Raw genomic sequence first — 19,870 nt, 5'->3', positions numbered from 1 at the left:
CAAGGTCCGGTACCGAGTCCAGTCCGGCCACCGCCCCGCGGCCGCTCAGGGCCCCGCGCGCTTCCGGCGGTGCGCGTCACTTCCGCCGGGCGGGGAGGACGAGATGGCGGCGCTGGGAGAGCCGGTGCGGCTGGAGCGAGGTGAGTGCGGCCGCGGGCCGGACGGGCGCTGCTGCCGCTCTGTGCTGCGGGCGGCGGCGGAGCCCCTGGCCCGGCTCGGACCCGTCAGGCAGCCGCGGCCTGTCCCGAGCCCCTGGGCGGCCTCCCCCGTTGGCCGGCCTCCCCCGTTGGCCGGCCTGAGGCCGCGGGGCAGCAGCAGCCGTGCGGCCCTCCCGGCCTGCCGCAGGAGCGGAGCCACGCCTCTCCGCCGGGCACAGCTGCAGCTGCTTTGAACAGCTGATCTGATTTGAACAGCTTTCCGTCGCTTCTGGCTCTCTCAAGCGTGTCGGTGGGACCGACTTCTTCGGCTTTGCTTTATGCAGCTCCCGGAGGTTTTTCTCGCGTTTCGGTTTGCGGCTGAGTTTCCGTGGGTGCGCTCGCCTAAAGTCTCTCGCTGCGTCTGCTCTGCCTTCACTGCTGTTAACGCTTCAGCCGACTCGTACTCAGCCTGCCATCTCTTGGTTTCTGTTTCTCTCGTGTGAAAGCTTCATCTTGGACACAGCAGAATTCTTAGAATTCTAAGTTCAGTCCATTAGTTGTGCTAAGAAAAATAATTTACTTCCTTTATAGACGACAGCTGACACGTGAACGGGTCCCTCTACACTTGTTCATGATTGTTCTCTATTACTCTCTCATGTTTATGTTCTCACTCCATTTTTCCAGTATGTAGTCTTAATTTGTATTGTTAGTACCTGCAGTGTGTAACTGAAATTAAGAGCAAAACAGATTAATTTTAAAACCTAGTTGGGTACTTTTGTGTAGTATGTTTGTGACATTTATCCACAGTTTTTAAGAAACAATTATAACTTTCTTTGAATGTGATTATCTGGTACTGTATAAGGTCCACAGATGCTTATATAACAATATAAATAATTGGTTTATTGGTATATATTTAGGAGACTATGGATTAGAAAATGAAATTTACATGGGAAATGATTACTGATAGTTAGAAATCATGTTTCTGAAAAGAAGAACAAGTAGGTGAAGTATAGGTGATTGAATGATCTGACTTTTCTCACTACCATTCCCACTAGGACCACCACTTTTGCTCAGATTGCCAGATGTATTTTTGTAGGTGTAGAACTCACTGTCCATACCCACTTTATTTTTCTGGTACCATCGTGTTACCTACTGAAGAACACAGTTATTCTTTTTTTGCTAGCCCTGCTTCCCATTCCACACTTGTAATGTGTGAGTTGGCCTGTAAATAGTGAGTTATGTAAGGTCTTTGCTTCACACTCCGCAGCTCATCCACTCTCTACTCCAAAGCTCGTTAATTAGGGCAGCTGCTTCAGCAGTGGATTAGTTGCGCTTGGAGGGTCTGCAGACTTAAGACTCGGATTCTATCCTTCACCTTATTACCCTGCCACTATGCTCTGTCCATGAAAACAAACAAATCTGCAGAGTTACTTAGGGATCAGTGAAACAAAGGAGCTATTTAGTCTACAGACATATTGGTCTTTTTAAGAAAAGAAGAAAAAGAGAGCACCATTTTGTAATGGATCTACAAAAGCAAGAGCCTTATTTACAGAAACAAGTAACTGTTAATTGTGTGGGGTTGATGGGCAAAACCTGATGATGAGTCGTAATTAGCTTGAAAGTGAATGTCACTAATGTTGGCATATAGCATAAGAAAGAATAGTGTAGAAAATGAGTTGATTTTAAATCGTTACCTTACCAGGGCAATTGGAAATTCTTGTGTCTTTTCTCCTCCAAGCGGCACTGTGAACACCACCACCCAAATTTACTAGAGGGCAGGAATGAAACAACAGTTAGCATTTCAGTTATTCTTACAGTTTAGTGGTGACATATGCTAATGCTACATACTGCTTAGGAATCTGGAATACTTGAACATAAGCAGTGGAGGTGGTTAATCAGGAGTGTCTATGAGGATGCTGTGTTTGTTCCCTTTCTGTGTTTTGGTCACACGTGCTTGGAATGATAGCATAGCTGGCTTTCCCCCCCAACATTCTTTTAGTTTAAATGGTTCTTTTTTTCAGGATTTAAATCTAGTACCCATGATCACATCAAATGATTTGTGAAGAACAGGCAATTTGGTATAAAAAGGAAAAAAAAGTGAAAAGAAAAATAATTTTTCCATTATGTATGGATTCGTTTTTACATAAAACAATTGGTTTTATGGTTTGGGTTTTTTTAATGGTCCACCTGTAGAGTTACATCTACATCGTTCCTTGTTGAAATTCATCATTGGAATACTTCTGTACTATTTATTTTGGTCTCTGGTGCGGGACATTTCACTAAGGTATAGTGTTTATATTGCGAGGAAGACAGCTTTCAGCTAATCATATTCCAACTAGTAATTCAGGAGGAGGCAAATTACATCAGTAATTTGTACAGTAATTTGTGTTATTTGACAGAGTAATCAACAAGCTTTTCTTGAAAAATGAAAGAAGATGTGTTTTGCCCCTTATTTCTAGCAAAATTCTTTTTCTTAAAGCAATATTGCTGGGATAGATTGAATATTCAGCTTTTGACTTGTGGTGTGCAATGCAGTTCAGTAGAAGAAAGTTGTGCTCAATTGCACAATTGCACTTCCACACTGGTATAATGGGATCCTCTCAATAACATACAATGAAACAAGTGCTGGGAACAAAGTGTCCTGCTGATGGGGTCTATTTTCTCTATCTACCTGAGTAAGAAATGTGGTGTGATAAAAGGTTTATTGAATGCTGAGACACTCTAACTTTCATGCTGTGTCTGACTGCTCTGGGTTTTTACTTTATAGCAGTAGTTTGGTCCTTTGATCTGAAAACACTTTTTCATTAAAGTGTGTTCTCTGCTTTGGTTTAATCTAAAATGAATCCAGTACAGTGTATCCTGATCAATTTTGAAAAGCTGATTCTGTGTTCTTAGTCTGTAGTTAGTGAAAGACACACCTGTTTTGCAAACAAACCAATTTTACCTTAGGGTAAAAAGTGCTGTGTCATTAAATGTTTTGTCTATTAAGGGATACAGGTAGGAAGCATATCTAATTTAATGACAAAACATGAAGGTGAAAAAAAGAAAAATTATCACATGGAATTCTGGTGTCTTCATTTCTACAGTTACTCCTTGTATCAGTACATTGCTGTCACCATTTAAAATTTCTTGCAGAATCCTTATCACACTGATAACAAGTTTGTACACTTTATATCTTAACATGGTTCATAGACCATAGGCTCAAGAATGGCTATGTGGAACTGTAGTCTTTATGTGCACGTAATAATCATTTGTCTGAAAACATCTGCAAGTATTTAAATGATAGCAGTGTTATAATTTATAGATTTGCTAGACAATTCTCGTTAATATGTGGAGTGTTGTCAGATTGGAAATGCTGTGATTGCCACTTGATCATACGATGTCAAGTTGATCAGTGAGCTGCTTCATGAATTCAGTACTACATGAATTAGTACTACTGTACTAGTGTTGTTACAGGGGTTACTGAGAATGTTGGTGATTTTGCATCATCTAGAATGTCTTTGATTTCACCAACTATTTTGGATTTTAAATGAAATACAAAATATGTATTAGGAAATGAGCTGTAAAAGTGTGGTTTTTTTTTTTTTTTCATTTTGCAGTTATACAAATAGCAGATATGCATGCCTGTGTAAAATGTGTTCTCTGTGGAACAAGGGACTATTAGTAGATAATTTAGATTTTGATATTGCTTTGGATAACTGATCCTTGTAAAACTTGGAAATGCTTGCCAGAAAACACCAAGTTCTCATGGCACATGGAAATGTTAACTGTCATCAGAAATAATGTGAGTCTTATGGCTGTAGTACTTGAGTGTATTTCCACAAAGGGTTTGTTCCCAGTCCAGGGATGACCAGTCTGTGTGGTTAAGGTATACCTTGTTTAATCAACTGCATGACCTGGTCTCAATCTAGTGGTTTGTAAGATGTGTCTGATAATTCATGGGAGTGGACAGAACATTGTCATGGGCTGTGTCTTGCCTGTGCACTTCACCCTAGTTTCAGAATGTGTACCCCAGTACCTTTTCATCCTGTTAAATAAGTGCTGTCTTTTTTACACTCTTATTTTATGGCTATTGCACATCCTCTGTGCTGATGTCATACCATTGAGTAGATGTGCATGCACATGAAAAATGATTACCTAGAGGTTAATTACAGAAAAAAAGAAGTAATGCATTTGGGAGATAGCAGTGTCCCAGACTTCATCCTGTTCTAAAATGATCTTCTGTGCATTATTTTATATAGTAGATTAATCATTGCTTTTTGGTCTTTGTGATAATGAAAGCAATCCTTTCTATCTGCTTTTTTGAGAGACTGTCCTAGTTCTGTTCAAGAACTTCTGTGTTTCAGAATAATCACTAATGTAACAGTTTGGAAATACAAGTGAGGGTTGTGAATGTATTGTACTCTTATGGTGCTGCCAAGAGAATGTCACGTTGCATTTGATGCCTATCTTGAGTCATACTGGTCTGGAATCAAATACTTCATGGAGTTCAGTTTCACAAAGCAGCATTTATGAGAAAATAGACAATGTGAACTCTTAGGAACAAATTTCAAGGAACTGAAAGGGGTTTGGGGTTCAGAATTCTAGACCATGGACATATTGTCTCTCAGCTCAGAATATCAACAGGAGTTCTGTTGGTTTTATAAGGACTTGAGGAGGGAAAAGAAATAGGCCAGATAGTTGTCAGCCCTCTTCTATGGGAAGTATTGAGTATACCTTATTGAACTAAGGAATGTTAGACAGCATATTTGATATTATTATAGCTGATGTTAACAAAATGCCATCTATAGAGTATTATGAAGTACCACTACCAATACTTTAATACACATACTAATATTTCAGTCCTTTGAGGAAAAGTTGGATTGTCTTTGCAGTATGCATATGTCAGTGATAGCTCCAGATATGTTACAGGGTTGTTGCTATGGTTGATTTATAACAGGCTGAAAGTACAGTGTTTTATGGTGGCTTTTTGTAAATATGTAGTTTTGTGGGAAACAAAACTTAAAGCATAGTTTTAAAGTGTATGCAAGTGCATACACGCAGACTGCTCCATTAACTTTATTTAACAAAACAACAACAACAACAAAAAAAAACAAAGACAAAAACAAAACCCCGCCCAAAGATACTTTGAGGTTCCTTAGGCATTCCTCATTACTAGTGCTTTATTTTTTTCATAGACATCTGCAGAGCCATTGAATTGCTGGAAAAATTACAGAGAAGTGGAGAAGTGCCGCCACAAAAGCTGCAGGCATTGCAAAGGGTCCTTCAAAGTGAATTCTGTAATGCTGTGAGAGAGGTAAGTTAGCTTGATGTAAGTAGTTACCTTCAATTAAAGACAAGTATGATTTTCTTTATCCTTTTTGTGCCCAGTGCAGTAAGCTGATTTTGAACTTCATAAAGCCATATTTAATTTACAGAGCTTAATAGAACAAGCCTTATTTTTAAGCAGTTTCAAAATAAAATAATTTGAGACACCATAGGTATATAAAATACTGGCTTAGTAGCAAATCACTTCTTAAAGGTTATTTTGAGAGTCTGTCCTTACTGGCAGCTAACAGGATGTTACCCAGTTGGTATGTAAGAACAGACAAAATACCAATTGCCTATGTTATTTTTAAGCCAAATCCACACCATCTTTTAGGTGGAGTCTTGTGCCACCTCATCTTCTTTCCAGGTATTCTTTTGGAGACTTTTAGATGATTGGATGTGCCTTGCTATTGCTGTTGTTTATGTTAATACTAATGGTAACAACTGGAATGATTTTTAAAAAAATCTGTTTGTAGACACAGGTGTCATCTTGATGTTTTCATCCTGTCGAGGACACTGTACTTACTGCTTAGCAAGTACAAATGGTTGGCAGGGAGGTGAAAAGATATGGGTTAGCCTTCAGTGCAAGCACCTCCTTAGCATTAATATTCTTATTGTCTCTGAGTTTTCAATCCTGTTTTTTCTTAAGATATTCAATTAGTTGCTAAAGTTGAAGGAAAATTTGGGAGTTTGTAGGAAGGGATGGATGGGTTGTCAGCAAAGACTTGAAGAGCTGCCCTTAAGTGTTTTTGCATGCATCTGTATTAAAGAGTTCCAGCTTGAATCAAGCAAGAGAAAATAGTCATCATGCCTTGAGTCAGGTGTGCCAGCCTAGCCATAAGCATTTGCAAAGTCCTGGTGAAGTCTGAATTCTGTGGAAGGAGGGAAGGCTTAGGTTGAGACTGAGCAATAAAGATGGTGAGAAATATATTTCTTCATAGAATGTTAGATTCCCTGTCCTTGTGAATCAGGGCGTAACATTAAAAGTCTCGACTTTTAATTTACAGTTTTGAGTTGTACGTGATATTTTGTTACAGTACCTAAGCAGAAAAATATCTGCTTAACTCATGCTAAAACTGTTTTGTTTCTAAAGGTGTATGAACACGTATATGAAACTGTGGATATCAGCAGTAGCCCAGAAGTTAGAGCTAATGCAACAGCAAAGGTAAAAGCCAAACCATAACTTGCAAAAAATACAGTAGTTTATTACTTCAGAAGATTATATAATCTTGAGACGATTATATAAAATTCAGAAGGATATTATCTAGATGTCTGATAAAATTGATAAGCTTAACAGGTTATTAAAAGATATAACAAGACTTGTTGTTTTAAATTTCTTTCTTTTCAGTTTTATTCTTGGAGTTGTAAATTTTTCATGCTAGTGTTGGTATGTAGGGAATTCTCTCATTTGTCCTAACATTTAAGTACTTTGAGATAAAATACATTTTCAGCCTGCTCACTTTGTCTAGCTAAAGGGACTGTATTTAATTCCTTATAAATGAGAAAATCTTGTTTCTCACAGGCCACAGTAGCTGCATTTGCTGCTAGTGAAGGTCATTCTCATCCCAGAGTGGTTGAACTACCCAAAACCGAAGAAGGTCTTGGCTTCAACATTATGGGAGGCAAAGAACAAAATTCTCCAATTTATATCTCTCGAATTATCCCTGGAGGTATAGCTGACAGACATGGAGGCCTGAAACGTGGAGACCAGCTGCTTTCTGTAAACGGAGTGGTAGGAACCGGTTTTCTTTTCTTTATGGAGCAGTAACGGCTTGTTTCCACTTGAGGGGGCACAGGGAACACACATGGCAGAAGCTGGTCGTGTCTTCTAATCTTGGCAAAATGCTTTCTTTTTGTCCTCACAAAACAATTTTGCTTAGATTTCTGTAGAGTTGTGTGCATTGAGACTTTCAGGATTATGCTTTGTTTACCTGTCTCAAAAAGGAACTGCACTGTCTATATCAGTATTTCACATTCTGAGGGGTTATAGAAATGTAGTCAAAGAATTTTGTAAAATACAAACTGCCTTCCTTTTTCTTCAAAGTTTGATGATGCAGATTTTTACTAATAGAGCTTTCTTCACCTTCTAAGGTAGGTAGTAAATTATGCTATGTTGCTTTTGGCTGACCAGATTCTCATTTTTCCCAGTAAAAATGCTACTGCATGATGAAAACTGTAATGAGATGGAACTACAAGGTGGTGTTACCTTGTATGGTATTTTTTTTCCTTCCACTTAACTATACTGAGCTTCAGAAGCAGGCTTTTTTCTGTATTTTAAGAAATATATGTCTGAAGTGCTTCTGGGGATTTTTTTTTTTTTAGTAAGTATCCTCTTCTGAAGAATTAACAACACAAAAAGTAAAACAAAGGGAGGCTGGAAAGAAAAGGTTAAGGGCAGGCTTTGACTTGAGACAGCTTTCAGTCACATGCATGTAAATATCTCCCAAACACTTGCTTTTATTTACAGAGAGGCTCTATGTAGGCTTAAAATTAATATCTCATCATTACATCTGTAAACCAAATTCTATTTTAAGGCTGAGGGTCAAACTAGATTCTGGGGTTTTTTAACTCTTGAAAAGAATAGTGACTGGGTATAGATACTGGATATCTGGAGTCTAAGAACACCTGGCTAGCACAAATCTCTGACATACTTGGCTCCTGATTATTACCTGGGAGTCCAGCTGTCCTTTTCAAAAGACATAAGAGAAATCATAGCTGTAGTGATGCAATTGTCCTTGCCTTAGCCTTCTGTTATTACAAAACATTGAGGGACTGGTGCAAAACTGTCTTCAGATGAGTCTTTCCTCACCCACAGACTCTCTTAAAAACAAACCACTACTTCACCCAAAACTGAACCTGGTCATCAGGTAGTTGGTATAGCTAACAGTGACTCTCTATGTGCATGTACGTGTATAAATATATACAGCCATTGAGAGAGTACAGTGATTGAATAAATTGCTGTTACAAACACTAATGTAGTCTCAGAAAAATCATTGACGGATGGAATCCTGTCATCATAGTACATGACAGGCATTTTCCTGTGATTGTAATTTATACTTCAGTAATAATAATAAAAAATGCTGCTGCCAAGACTGCAAGGAATATGACTGAAATACAAGTTTATTTTTTTCAGGAGGGAGATCCTGAGTACACTCCAGAATTTTAGGTGTTTTGATAGAATTAAACAGAACTCTACAAACATTTTATTATTAGTTTTAAGCTGAACAGCCTACACATCCACTTGAATAACAAAAATGAAAACATTCAAATGTATGTGTTGTCTAAGTCTGATAGAAGAGAAATAACTTGGGGTTTTTTTAACTGTTGTTTTTCTTTCTGTAAGTAACTTTATAGTAACGGGGAAACCCTCCAATCAACAGGTACATCACCTGCCTTCTAGCTTCTAATAGCACCAGTGGGAGGTAGGCTTGGAGTAGTCCCGTCATTGTGTTTAATAAGTTTGGGAGAAAGATGTTTTGCTGATAAAATATATGCTGTCCAGGAATGTATAATTGGATGCAGTTTTTGAAAACCGTTGCTTAGAAATTGTAATTAAATGAATCTAATACAGTTCTAAGAAATTTTGAGAGTTGTTTTAGGAAAGCATTTTTATTTTGGTCTTCCTGAGTTAGGTTAGGCTATTGATAAACAGTTTAGAGGAAGTGAACTTGAATGTCCTGGGTTTACTGAGAGACATGTGGAGCACTAAGATAAGCAACACACTATACCTAAGTTGCTCCATTGCAAGCACCCAGTGTGCACTGTTTTGCCTTGTTGTGATGCAAGGTAACATCAAGAAGGCAACTATCTTGCAGTTGTCTGTGGCAATTTATTAAGCAAATGAGGGTGCTAAATTTAAAATGCATGCAAAAGAAGAAAAATAGAATTAAATTTTAAGTAAGTATTCTCCTGAAGCTTTTGATTTTAAGTGTAATTTCATAAATTACTAATGTTATCGTAGAATTTAATTGTTCAGCATAAATCTAAACAAGATTTTTGCACTATTCTTTTGCTAATACTAATTAGCATTTTTATCGTCACTTCACTTGGTTTGTTGAAGCATAAGTCTTGAAATTGCATTACATTGTCCTTATTCAATCTTGAAAATAGAGTACATATAAATAAATACATAAATAGAATTGTTTATATAGAATTGTACAAAAAAAAGAAAAAATCTGTTTTCAGTTTGTGTCTTTACTAATACTAAATGGTTTGTGCTTCACAGAGTGTTGAAGGTGAACACCATGAAAAAGCAGTAGAACTGCTGAAGGCAGCTCAAGGAAAGGTTAAATTAGTTGTGCGATACACACCAAAAGTCCTCGAAGAAATGGAGTCAAGATTTGAAAAAATGAGATCGGCAAAACGAAGGCAGCAAAATTAAGTGTGCAATAACTTAAAAAGAAAAATATATATTCCTTTTACATTTTATAGTTTCTTTGTGGCTCAGTTAATCCAATGCCTGTCATAAGACCCTGTCCTTTTCATAGAATCATGGAACAGTTGAGGTTGGAGGGACTAGATCTAGTCCATTCCCCATTGCCCAGCACAGAGGAGGGCCAGCTAGAGCAGGTTGCTCAGGGGTGTGACAAACTGGCTTATTAAACGTCTCTAGGGATGCCCATGGCCAGTCTGTTCTAGTGCTTTGCTCTCCCTCACACTATGAAGATCCATTCCTGTGTTTAAGTAGATGTTTGGTTATTTCCACTTGTGCCCACTTCGTCTTGTCCAGCCACTAGATTTACTGGGAAAAGTTACACTCTTCTTACTCCTCCCTTTCAGGCATTTACACAGGTTGGTAAGATCACCCGAGCCTTCTCTTCTCCAGGCAAGTGAGACAATCACAGTTCTCCCAACGTCTCCTTGTCTGTAAGACACTGCAATTACTTAATCACCTTTGTGGCCCTTAAATGGATTCACTCTTGTATGCCCATTTCTGTATTGGGCTGGGGAGCCCCAGACTGGACCAGCACTTGAGTTGCATCTCACAAGGACTGAGCAGAGTGGAAGAATCCCTTTCCTCAGCTTGCTGGCAATGCTTTTTCCAGTGTAGACCACAAGACTGTTGGACTTCTTTGCTGCAAGGGCACATGGTGGCTCATGGCTTGCTGTTGTTACCTGCAAGGCTGCTCTGCAGCTGGTGAGTCCCCCAGTCTGTACTGGTGAACAGGGTTATTCCCCCCAGTGTAGGACTTTGCACTTTTCTTTGCTGAACTTCATGAGACTTGTTTGCCTGTTTCTCCAGCCTGCTGAGGTCCCTTTGAATGGTTTGCTGGGAATGTGATCTGTCCCATCCCCTGGGTTGTTATTAAAAACATGCAAGAATATCGACCCCAGTATGGGCCCTGGGGTGCATTGGTAGTGACTGGCACGTGGCAGGACATTTTGCCACTGGTCACAACAATCCTCAGCAGTTCAGCCAGTTTCAGAATGTTTTCAGTCTCCTTGTGTTTCACAGTTTAGGAGGAATGTGTAGGTTTAGAATGGCCTAAAATGCCCTGGAAAAGCATATATATGGTATTTCTATTGATTTTTTTAAAGTAAGTCTTGTGTCAGACTTTTAAGCAAGAAAGTGAATTTACAGATTTTTCAAATGCATTTAATAAGACATAGCTGTACAATCAGCATCCTTTTTTTTCCTGTTTTCTTTTGACATTAGCATAGAATATGCCAGGGTTTTTGCTAACTGATTTTTGAAAAAAAAAAAAGATTCTTATGTAGCAGTATTTTGGCACTTTTCTTAAGAATATGTTGTATGTCAACTACAAAACGTAATCACAATCTACTGTGTAACTGATAATGATACCAGATTTTGTAATGTTTTTGGTAAGTACATTGTTTTTACACTTCTGCTAAATTATAATTCATTACTCTGGAAATTGTGTTACCTCTCCTGTAAATAATTTACAGTTGGTGTTCTTATATAATGATGTTGTAATAGCCAACATTTACAAATTTGCAACAATCATTCCTGTAATTTACATTATTTTGTACTAATTTTAAAGCAGTTATGGCGAAAGACATGATTGCTGTGTGCAGTTCTGGATTGACTCTCTAGATGTATTTTTATATTGAGAAACAGAAGATATATAAATGCAGTGCAAAAGAATTCCAGATGTTTCCCTGACTGACTTTCTGCTGTGTAAAAGAATTATTCATCTTAATTTTCATACCATTCTTGTTTTTCTAGTATCTTTTATTGTAGTCTTATTTACATATTGAATGTATTGGGTCTGGAATTGTTAGTACCTAAATTACTGATTGTTATTGTTAGTAAGAGTAAAATGTCCTGAGTTTTGTATGCCAGGTTACTGTGACGTGAACTTGTCTAGGGTTTTATTACTGACTGCTTCTGAGTTGCAGGATTCTTGTTTGTACTGCAGAAGTACTACATCATGATTGCTAAATAAGGACATCTCCATCCGCAAACAATTACTGTCTTATCTCATGTGTTCTTGATGATGGCATGAGTTTTGTGTACAAGTTTGAAAATTTCTAGACAGAGATCCACTTTTTGGAATGTACCAGGTTTGATGCTGTACTTGTGTGGTTTAGGTTTTGGGTTTGGGTTTTGGTTTGGGTTTTTTTAGGCTTCACCTTTTGAAGAATTAACTTCATTGTCTATTGGGTATCAATTCACTTGTATGGCAGCTAGGAGTACATCCTAATTGACTGTTAGTAATTTGGTTTTTAGAGGCTTAAACTGAAAAGTGCAGTTCTTGCTATGTGGCTAATCCCTAGTCTTATTTCACATGAAGCAGTATGTGAAAGAAAGGAAAAGGTTAGTAATATAAAAGTGACAGCTTGAAGCTTGTGCTTGCTTTTGTCAGTTGACCAATTTGAAATTAAAAAAAAAAAAAAGGGGGATTGCTGTGGGCAAGTGAGAAATATAATTGCTTTCTGCATGTTTGTAAGCATGGTAAGCCTGCAAAGAGAGGTTTGGGAGATACTGGTAATTTGAAAATGCAGTATAAATATTTATCAGTTAGATGACATTGAGCACTGAATTGCATGGTTGGTTTTATGTCATAGGCTTCCTTCAGAAGGCCTCACGTTACTGATACAACCATGTTGTTGAATTGTATATCTTTATGGAACAACTAATGTTTAAAGTATTGAGACCAAAATCACTAGTTAGACCAATTGTGGATGTGTTTTAATTTAATTGTTAATTAGTAGAGAGATGTTTTAGAGCCATATATAAAAAAATATATATATTACAGAAAGGTATGGATACAAGATAGGAATGTTCATTTTACAAACCCTTGTATCCCTTGTATTACTGAACAATAGGTGTGTTTTGTTACTCTAACAAAATATTTACTTTACTGCAGCTAGAGCTGCTAAATCCAGTAGCATTTTCATTCTGAATTGTAGCATTTGGTTATGGTTTGTCAACTACTACAAAATGTGGAGAAGTATATCTGGGCATATAAATAGTACTTGTGAAATTTGATAAAATGTTTTTAAATTGCAGTAACAAAAACAGTAACAGTCAACTAATTAATAAACATCTTTGATACTATAAGAACCCTTTAATAATAAGGAAAGGGTCGATTATAATACTCCAAGAAACTTGATCTCTGTTACTATTGAGCAGTGCCTGTACTGTGTTAATATGCAGTCCCTACACACTTCTCATACTTGGGTATACAAACAGTTTAAGAAGAGGTATCATTTCTGCAAGTAACTTCTGCATCTGTTGCTGCTGTGAAGGATCTTTGGGTTTTATCAACAGAAAAATAAAAATTCAATCTCATAGGCATTGTGTTTGGATGTTTTTCTTACGACTTTCCATTTTGAGTACAGGTTACAGACTGCTTTAATTGGCTGTTTATAGTCTCTAGTAAACACCTGCATGTGTGTGGGCATCTGAAAAGAGAAACAATAAATCTGTGATTAGTTTGTCTCCTGGTTGCTTTTGAATCTTTCCTTTTCTACCCAGTGTTTTGTTATTTGCTGGAGAAAAAGTGCAGTAAAGTATCTATAATAGTTAGAACCTCTTGCATTTTTGAGAAGTCAGCTACATAAACTCTAAGATGCATATTATTCTGAGTCAGGTATTATCTTTTAGTTGTTTGAATCAAATATCTCATTCTTAGTCAGATATTTTAATTGTTTGAATCAAGTGTGTTGAGATACTGAATTTCTGTAAGTCCTTCAAAGGACAACTTGTAAGGTTGCTAGTAAAATGTTTCTGGAGTTATGAACTGAGATGAACATAGGAGAAAATGCTTCAGTTTTCAATGTAAAATAAGTTGAGGTTTTGTTTATTTTGTTTATTTTTTTTTAAAGTAGGCTGGACTGTGAATTGAAAATACATGGAGAAATATTATGTGAAAATTTGATGTGGATGACAGATAACGCTTGAACTGGAAATAAAAACACATTTCAGTTTTATTTAAAAAACAAATAGTTTCCATGACCTGTCTTATGACATTGAAGGAAGTCAAAAAGCAAAGTTGGAGTTGAATTGATACAAGGAATGGCTGAGACCACGGTTGGCAGGTAAACATTGGAATTACGGGGAAGTTGTGGACTCAGTGCAGTTTGAGTTTCTATGATTCTTTGTCTTCTAAAATCCTGATGAGAAGCTGGTTTCAGAGCAAAGTCTAGGCTGCAGTGTTCACTGTTACAGATTAATTGTCCCTAGTCTGGGGAGTCTAAGATGGCACACTAAGCAAAAGATATCTGAGATTTGGAAGTGAGCCTCAGGATAAAATTGATTGCTAGTTATAATTATAAAGAAAACCAATAAAACTGCCCTTCAGAATAAAGTTAGAAATAATTTGAACTTTTGGTGTGTTACTGTTTCCTGTTGCTTTAAAGACTTCCAGGTGACAAAATCATGAAAAGTAAAACAAACTATATCCCTCACCTTTGTTGGCTTTAATTGTGTGGTTGTTTGGGATTTGGGGGGCAGGAGCGAGTAAATTGGGCATTTTATTGGTAAATAAAGGTTTAAAATAAGTCTGCACAGACACATGCTAATGATTTTTCCCACCCTCCCCCCCCAAAAAAAAGAAACAAAAAACCTTGTCACACATTGCAAGGCTTAAGAAACTGCATCTATTAATTCCAAACTGAGCAATCTTCAGCTCTCTATGTGACTTTTGTATCTGTTTAATTGTATCATTTGATATATTGATAAATCTTGTCTAAAGAATAGCTTCTGTTAATATAAAAGCTGGAGAAAGATGGATACATTCCAATATTGCTGGATGTCTGTGTTCAGTCTTAATGCCTTACATGGGAATGGTGCCCTGTGGAGAAACAGTGATACTGAAACAGTTGTTCTCTGCATCTAGAGTAAACTTCCAGACCGTGTTCTACCCCCCCATCCCAGCCCCCCAAATTTCTTAAATAGAATATTTTTATTTTCCTGTTTGGTTGATCTCTTTTGATAGATGATAGATTGTTACCCCACGCCCTTAGAGGGGCAACACATTGCGACGTGGGTGTGGACCCTCACAGAGGACAGCATGCAGCAGCAGGATCAAACATGGAAGGGCTCATTATTATCTGACTCCAATAGCTTATATACATTTTGTACAGAGGGCCAAGATTGCCCCAAGGAGGTTACAACCTCCTGACTCCATTGGTCAATATGACCATCAGTCAAGTTCTCTCTCAGAGAACAAGAATGCAAAACATACTGATAAGTTCTAAGAATACACATTGTTTATGTGCAGCAGCCTGAGAATCAGGCTGCAAAGACTCAAACACTTGAAACCAAGAAATGCAGGGACGACAGTAGATCTCATTTGATACATGACTCTTAAGTGTTACTCAGCGCTTTGTGTGAAGTTACTTTTTTTTTTTTCCATAATAACCTGTTTTAGGCGCTCAGATACACATTCTTTCATGTTCCTTTCTGATTTCTCCCTAGCTTTCTAGAAGATAGATCTGTAGAAGGGGGGGGGAAATTAAAACAACCAAGCACCTCCCTCCCAACCCCACCAGAAAGTCATCTTCCTGAACAATGCAAGACTGAGTCATCTAATTTAAAAGTAAGTAAAACTACCTGTACCTGGTTCTTACCTAATTGCAGCTCTGCTTCTCTGCCTGAGCAGTTACAGTAGCATTGTCTGAATAAAATCTAAACAGTGCTGGAGACTAGATGGCTAACAGCAGGGAAATAAGTCATCAGGCCTTCCACCTACTTCAAGTGGCTGTAAGCAAAAGGCACAAATTAGGAATTTATTGCATTCCTGGCATTGCAGTGGCATATAGAAGTCCTGGGTTGAATTTGAGTTTGAAAATGATCACTGTTTACTGAGCATGTATTACCTTCCATTCTTGTAAATGACAGTGAAATACAGAGGCCTACTTTGCCTTCCCCTGACATTACAAAAATATGGAAAACAAGGGTCAGAGCAGCCAAGCAGTGTCAGAAAGAATAATGCACATGTAAAGGACATTGAGAGCCATCTGAGGCTCAGGCATTTTCAGACTCTTTTCCTTATTGCAGAATGCTAAATTGGATTGTGGATGTGGATTGTACACCTTAGGCATTGGTCATCACACATAGACCTACAATGAAACTAAAGCAAGTACTAATTTTGATGAGTATTTGAGGATTTTTCTGCAAAATCTTCATAGAGGGTTTTTAGAGCAGTCCACAACCTCTCCTAATCCTTTAAGAATTTGGATCCTATTGCATTTTGCCAAAACAGAACAAATAATGTGTCTATCTAGTTTTTGTAGCTGGCATCATAAAATAAATGTTTCTGAGAAGTGGGAAAAAATACAATAGAAGAAAATTAAATATGCGTTTTTGCAGTTTTCTGTGTGATTTTACTTGAGACAATTTTTTTTTCTTACAAGAAGTATGAAAGTGAGCTGTCTCAGTATGAACAAACAGCTTAAGATGCAAAACTCTTGGTATATTTATTAAAACTTGTAATTTCTTTTTGCAGGCTCCTGACTATAACCTTACTGAGCTCAGAGCCTACAGTAGCAAGGGGTTTATTTCAATCATCTCTATGATGAATGTGGAGTGCCTAAGAAGTTGTATTTGTCTGCTGCTTCACAAAAGTATTACAGAATCAATTAGGCTGGAAAAAACTTCAGAGGTTGAGTCCAACCTGTGACCAAGCACCACCTTGTCACTCAGACCACGGCACTGAGTGCTACATGCAGTCTTTCCTTAAATAGCTGCAGGGACAGTGATTCCACCTCCTCCCTGGGCAGCCCATTCCAATGCCCAGTTACTCCTTCTGTACAAAATTCTTTGTGTGTCCAACCTGAACCTCCCCTGGCACATCTTAAGACTGTGTGTCCTCTTGTCCTGTTGTTGGTTGCCTGGGAGAAAAGACTGACACTTGGCTGGCTACAGCTCCTTTCAGGGAGCTGCTGAGAGCATTAAGGTCAGCTGTGAGCTTCCTCCTGTCCAGGCTGAAGAACTCCAACTCCCTCAGCCACTCCTCATAAGTCACACACTCCAGGCCCTTCAGGAGCTTTGTTGTCCTTGTCTAGACCTGCTCCAGCACCTCCATGCTCCTGAAGTAAGGGGCTCAGAACTGGACACAGGACTCGAGGTACTGGGGAGCAATCGCTGTCCTGGTCCTGCTGGCCACACTATTTCTGGTAGATGCCAAGATGCCACTGGCCTTCTTGGCCGTCTGGGTGCATGCTGACTCATCTTCAGCCACTGTTGACCAGCACCCCTAAATCCTTTTCTGCTGGGCTGCTTCCCAGTCACTCTGCCCCCACCTGTAGCAGTGCAGGGGGTATTATGGCCAGAGTACAGGACCCAGCACTTGGGTCTTGGTGAACCTTATGCCATTGGCCTTAGTCCTTCAATTCAGCCTGTCCAGGTCCCTCTGCAGGGACTTCCTGCACTCCAGCAGATCAACACTGACCCAACATGGTGTCATCCATGAGTTTGCTAACAGCAGACTCAATTCCATCATCCAGATCATCAATAAAGATATTAAACAGCACTGGGCCCGACACTGATCCCTGAGGGACACTGTGCCTGGGACTGAAGACGGGTCTGAGGCCTGATATATTTGGTCTGCAGTTGTGCACATCAACAAGATAATGTGGAAGAACCTATTGTTAGCTGGTAGGACTACACTTCAGAAATGAAACTATGTATCGGTCACCTGGTGGGATTGATCCCCTGAAAGGGGAACAATATACAGTAAAGCTGTTGTTGGTATGGAGGTGTGATCATGGGCCCTTGTGACCTCATCTCAGGTGTTGTCCCCACATGAGAAACTGGCCACTCCCAAGGACATGGTTCTGGGGTGAAGGAGAGAGGACGTGATGCACACTGTTTTCATTGAGGGGACATCCTGAAGGTGTGCTGCCCTCCTGCTCCTCCCACTCAGGAGCCATGCTCCATCTCCTTCTCCTGCTCAGCAGCTTTTTCAGCATCCAGGGGTCAGTATGTATTTATTGCTAAAGTGACTAATAAAACTGACTTGCCTTGCTATTCTGATTGCATCTTGAGATTTTTTTGTGCACAGGCATCCTCCCGAATCCATAACAGACACCACTGGTGACTAGGTAGATAGAAAAGAGGCTCCCTCTACAAATCCCCAGGGGCAGCCAGGCCCGGTGCCCCTCCAGATGGTGAAATGGGCTGTAGCAGCAACCTCGGAGCAGCAGCTGGAATGGCCGGGATGAGGGAAATCCTGGAGTGGTAAATGAGAGGTAGCAGAAACTCTGCAGCTGTAGCTGAAGCAGCGGGGGATGTCCCGGCAGGCACAGGCTGTGTGGCTCCAGTGCAGCAAAAACCTGGAGCCGCAGCAGAAACATGGCAGGGGCTGGGCAGCAGCAGCCTGACTCCCAAACATGCAGAGAGAGGCTCCCTGGGAGGGGTAGGGGCTCTGGGTCCCGGGGTTACCCCTGAAGCACCCGAGCAGATGGTGAAAGTCCCTTTTCTTCGTTTGTTTTCCTGATTAGGTATGGTGCTAATAGGGTCCCATTTCAATGACTGCTCTCACGAGCAAAGGTTCACTCATGGCACGAAAAGCAGGACAGGGCAGCAGCGAATTCTCCCCCGGGTAAGCAGGAGCTGGACCATTCTCCTCTGAAGCTGACAGCGAGAGCTAGGAGCTATGCCCAACCCCTTTCCCCAGCCCATTCCTCGAGATAACTCGGCCCCTCGGAGAGAAACCCTCAGGTAAGAGAAGGCCAGACAGGTGCACTCTCCCCACCTAAGCGTGGCAACTTCTTTTGTCTCTCTCAAGCACAGGTCATTATCGTTTCTTAACAACAGATTGGACAAAATTCCATTAGAGAAAGAAACAAAAGAAAAAATCCTAAACTCCAAGACTTGGTATCTGATAGATCAACTTTGTGATAAATGTGACATTGGGTAAAAATTTGTGATAAAAGAATATAGCAAGATATGTTAGATTGGTGTTAATATAAAATGTAAAAGAGTATAGTCCGTAGAAACTTTTCCCCAGCCAGGTTTCCACCGTCCTCAGTCCTGGGACAAAAAGAACAGGACAAGGGCCATCAGGAGGAACAAAGACACTAGCCAACCCAGATAAGAATCGGCATTGCACCCAGACAGAGAAATTCCTCTCCGAAGGAAAAAAGAATTCTCCCCCGAGGAATACACATTGAAATAACCATGGGCCGGAGAGCTCCATCCGCATGTGAAAGGACCTTCCCGGAATACGATCTGCAAAGTTCGACAAATCCGGGAAGCCCATCCGAAAATTATTTGGACTATTTGCTGGACTATCTTGGGCACCTGTTCCACCTCGGGACATGAAAACCCCTATAAAACCCCGAGCTGCGACCTGCTCCGTGTGGATTTGGGAAAACCGTGCCTTAGAGTGCGGTCCCCCCATCCACCCGGCGCTGCGCTGTGAATCCTATTTGTGGTTTTCTCTTTTTATCGGTGATTTGGATTGTTTTATTAATAAATTGTTTCTTTGTTAATCCGATTTTTGCCGTTGCATTTATAACAACTTGATGGTAAATCCTAATCAGTTAATGTGTTTCCCCTTCTTCCTCCCAAGATACAAACTGGCTAAAGTAAAACTGGGATTCCTCACTTACTCCAGTTATAAGGACTCTGCCAAAGCCTATTGAGTCAGTTTCCTTTTAATTGTAAGAGCTTTTCAAAAGTACAATTTAAGGTCAATTCTACTGAAACTATGGCACCCATAGATTAGTAATGTCTATACTCCTTCAAAATATGAATAAAAATACAAATTTTTTCTCTGCTGCAGCATTTGGGAGACAAAGAACAACATAAAGTGTTAGACAGTGCTGAGGAATCCTGTACTAAAACCAAGCAAACACAAACACTTCTGTTCACCTTTAAAGCTCCATGTGCAGGAAGAAATTGATTGCATGCAGTGACTTAGTAATTTCAGAGAGTGTGCCAAAAAAAGCTATCTGGCGTAGGTACAACATGATTTAGAATCAGCGCATTGCATCCAGGATATTCATGCGCT

General features: G+C 39.5%; 1 protein-coding gene across 1 annotated transcript; it reads left to right on the top strand.

Moving 5' to 3' along the window:
* Positions 1–55: 55 nt before the first annotated feature.
* Positions 56–19,354, top strand: LIN7C (lin-7 homolog C, crumbs cell polarity complex component). The gene is made up of 7 exons (XM_083885363.1): positions 56–140; positions 5,315–5,433; positions 6,538–6,609; positions 6,967–7,176; positions 9,670–13,949; positions 15,331–15,451; positions 16,361–19,354. Exons 1-5 carry the CDS (start codon positions 104–106, stop codon positions 9,823–9,825), a joined length of 594 nt encoding a protein of 197 aa, XP_083741489.1. The 5' UTR covers positions 56–103; the 3' UTR covers positions 9,826–13,949; positions 15,331–15,451; positions 16,361–19,354.
* The last annotated feature ends 516 nt before the right edge of the window (positions 19,355–19,870 follow it).

Source organism: Zosterops lateralis, assembly GCF_965231275.1.
Source record: "Zosterops lateralis genome assembly, contig: SUPER_6_unloc_1, whole genome shotgun sequence".
Taxonomy (NCBI): Eukaryota; Metazoa; Chordata; class Aves; order Passeriformes; family Zosteropidae; genus Zosterops; species Zosterops lateralis.
Note: the sequence above shows the minus strand (reverse complement) of the source record. Positions and strands in the feature narration are given on the sequence as shown.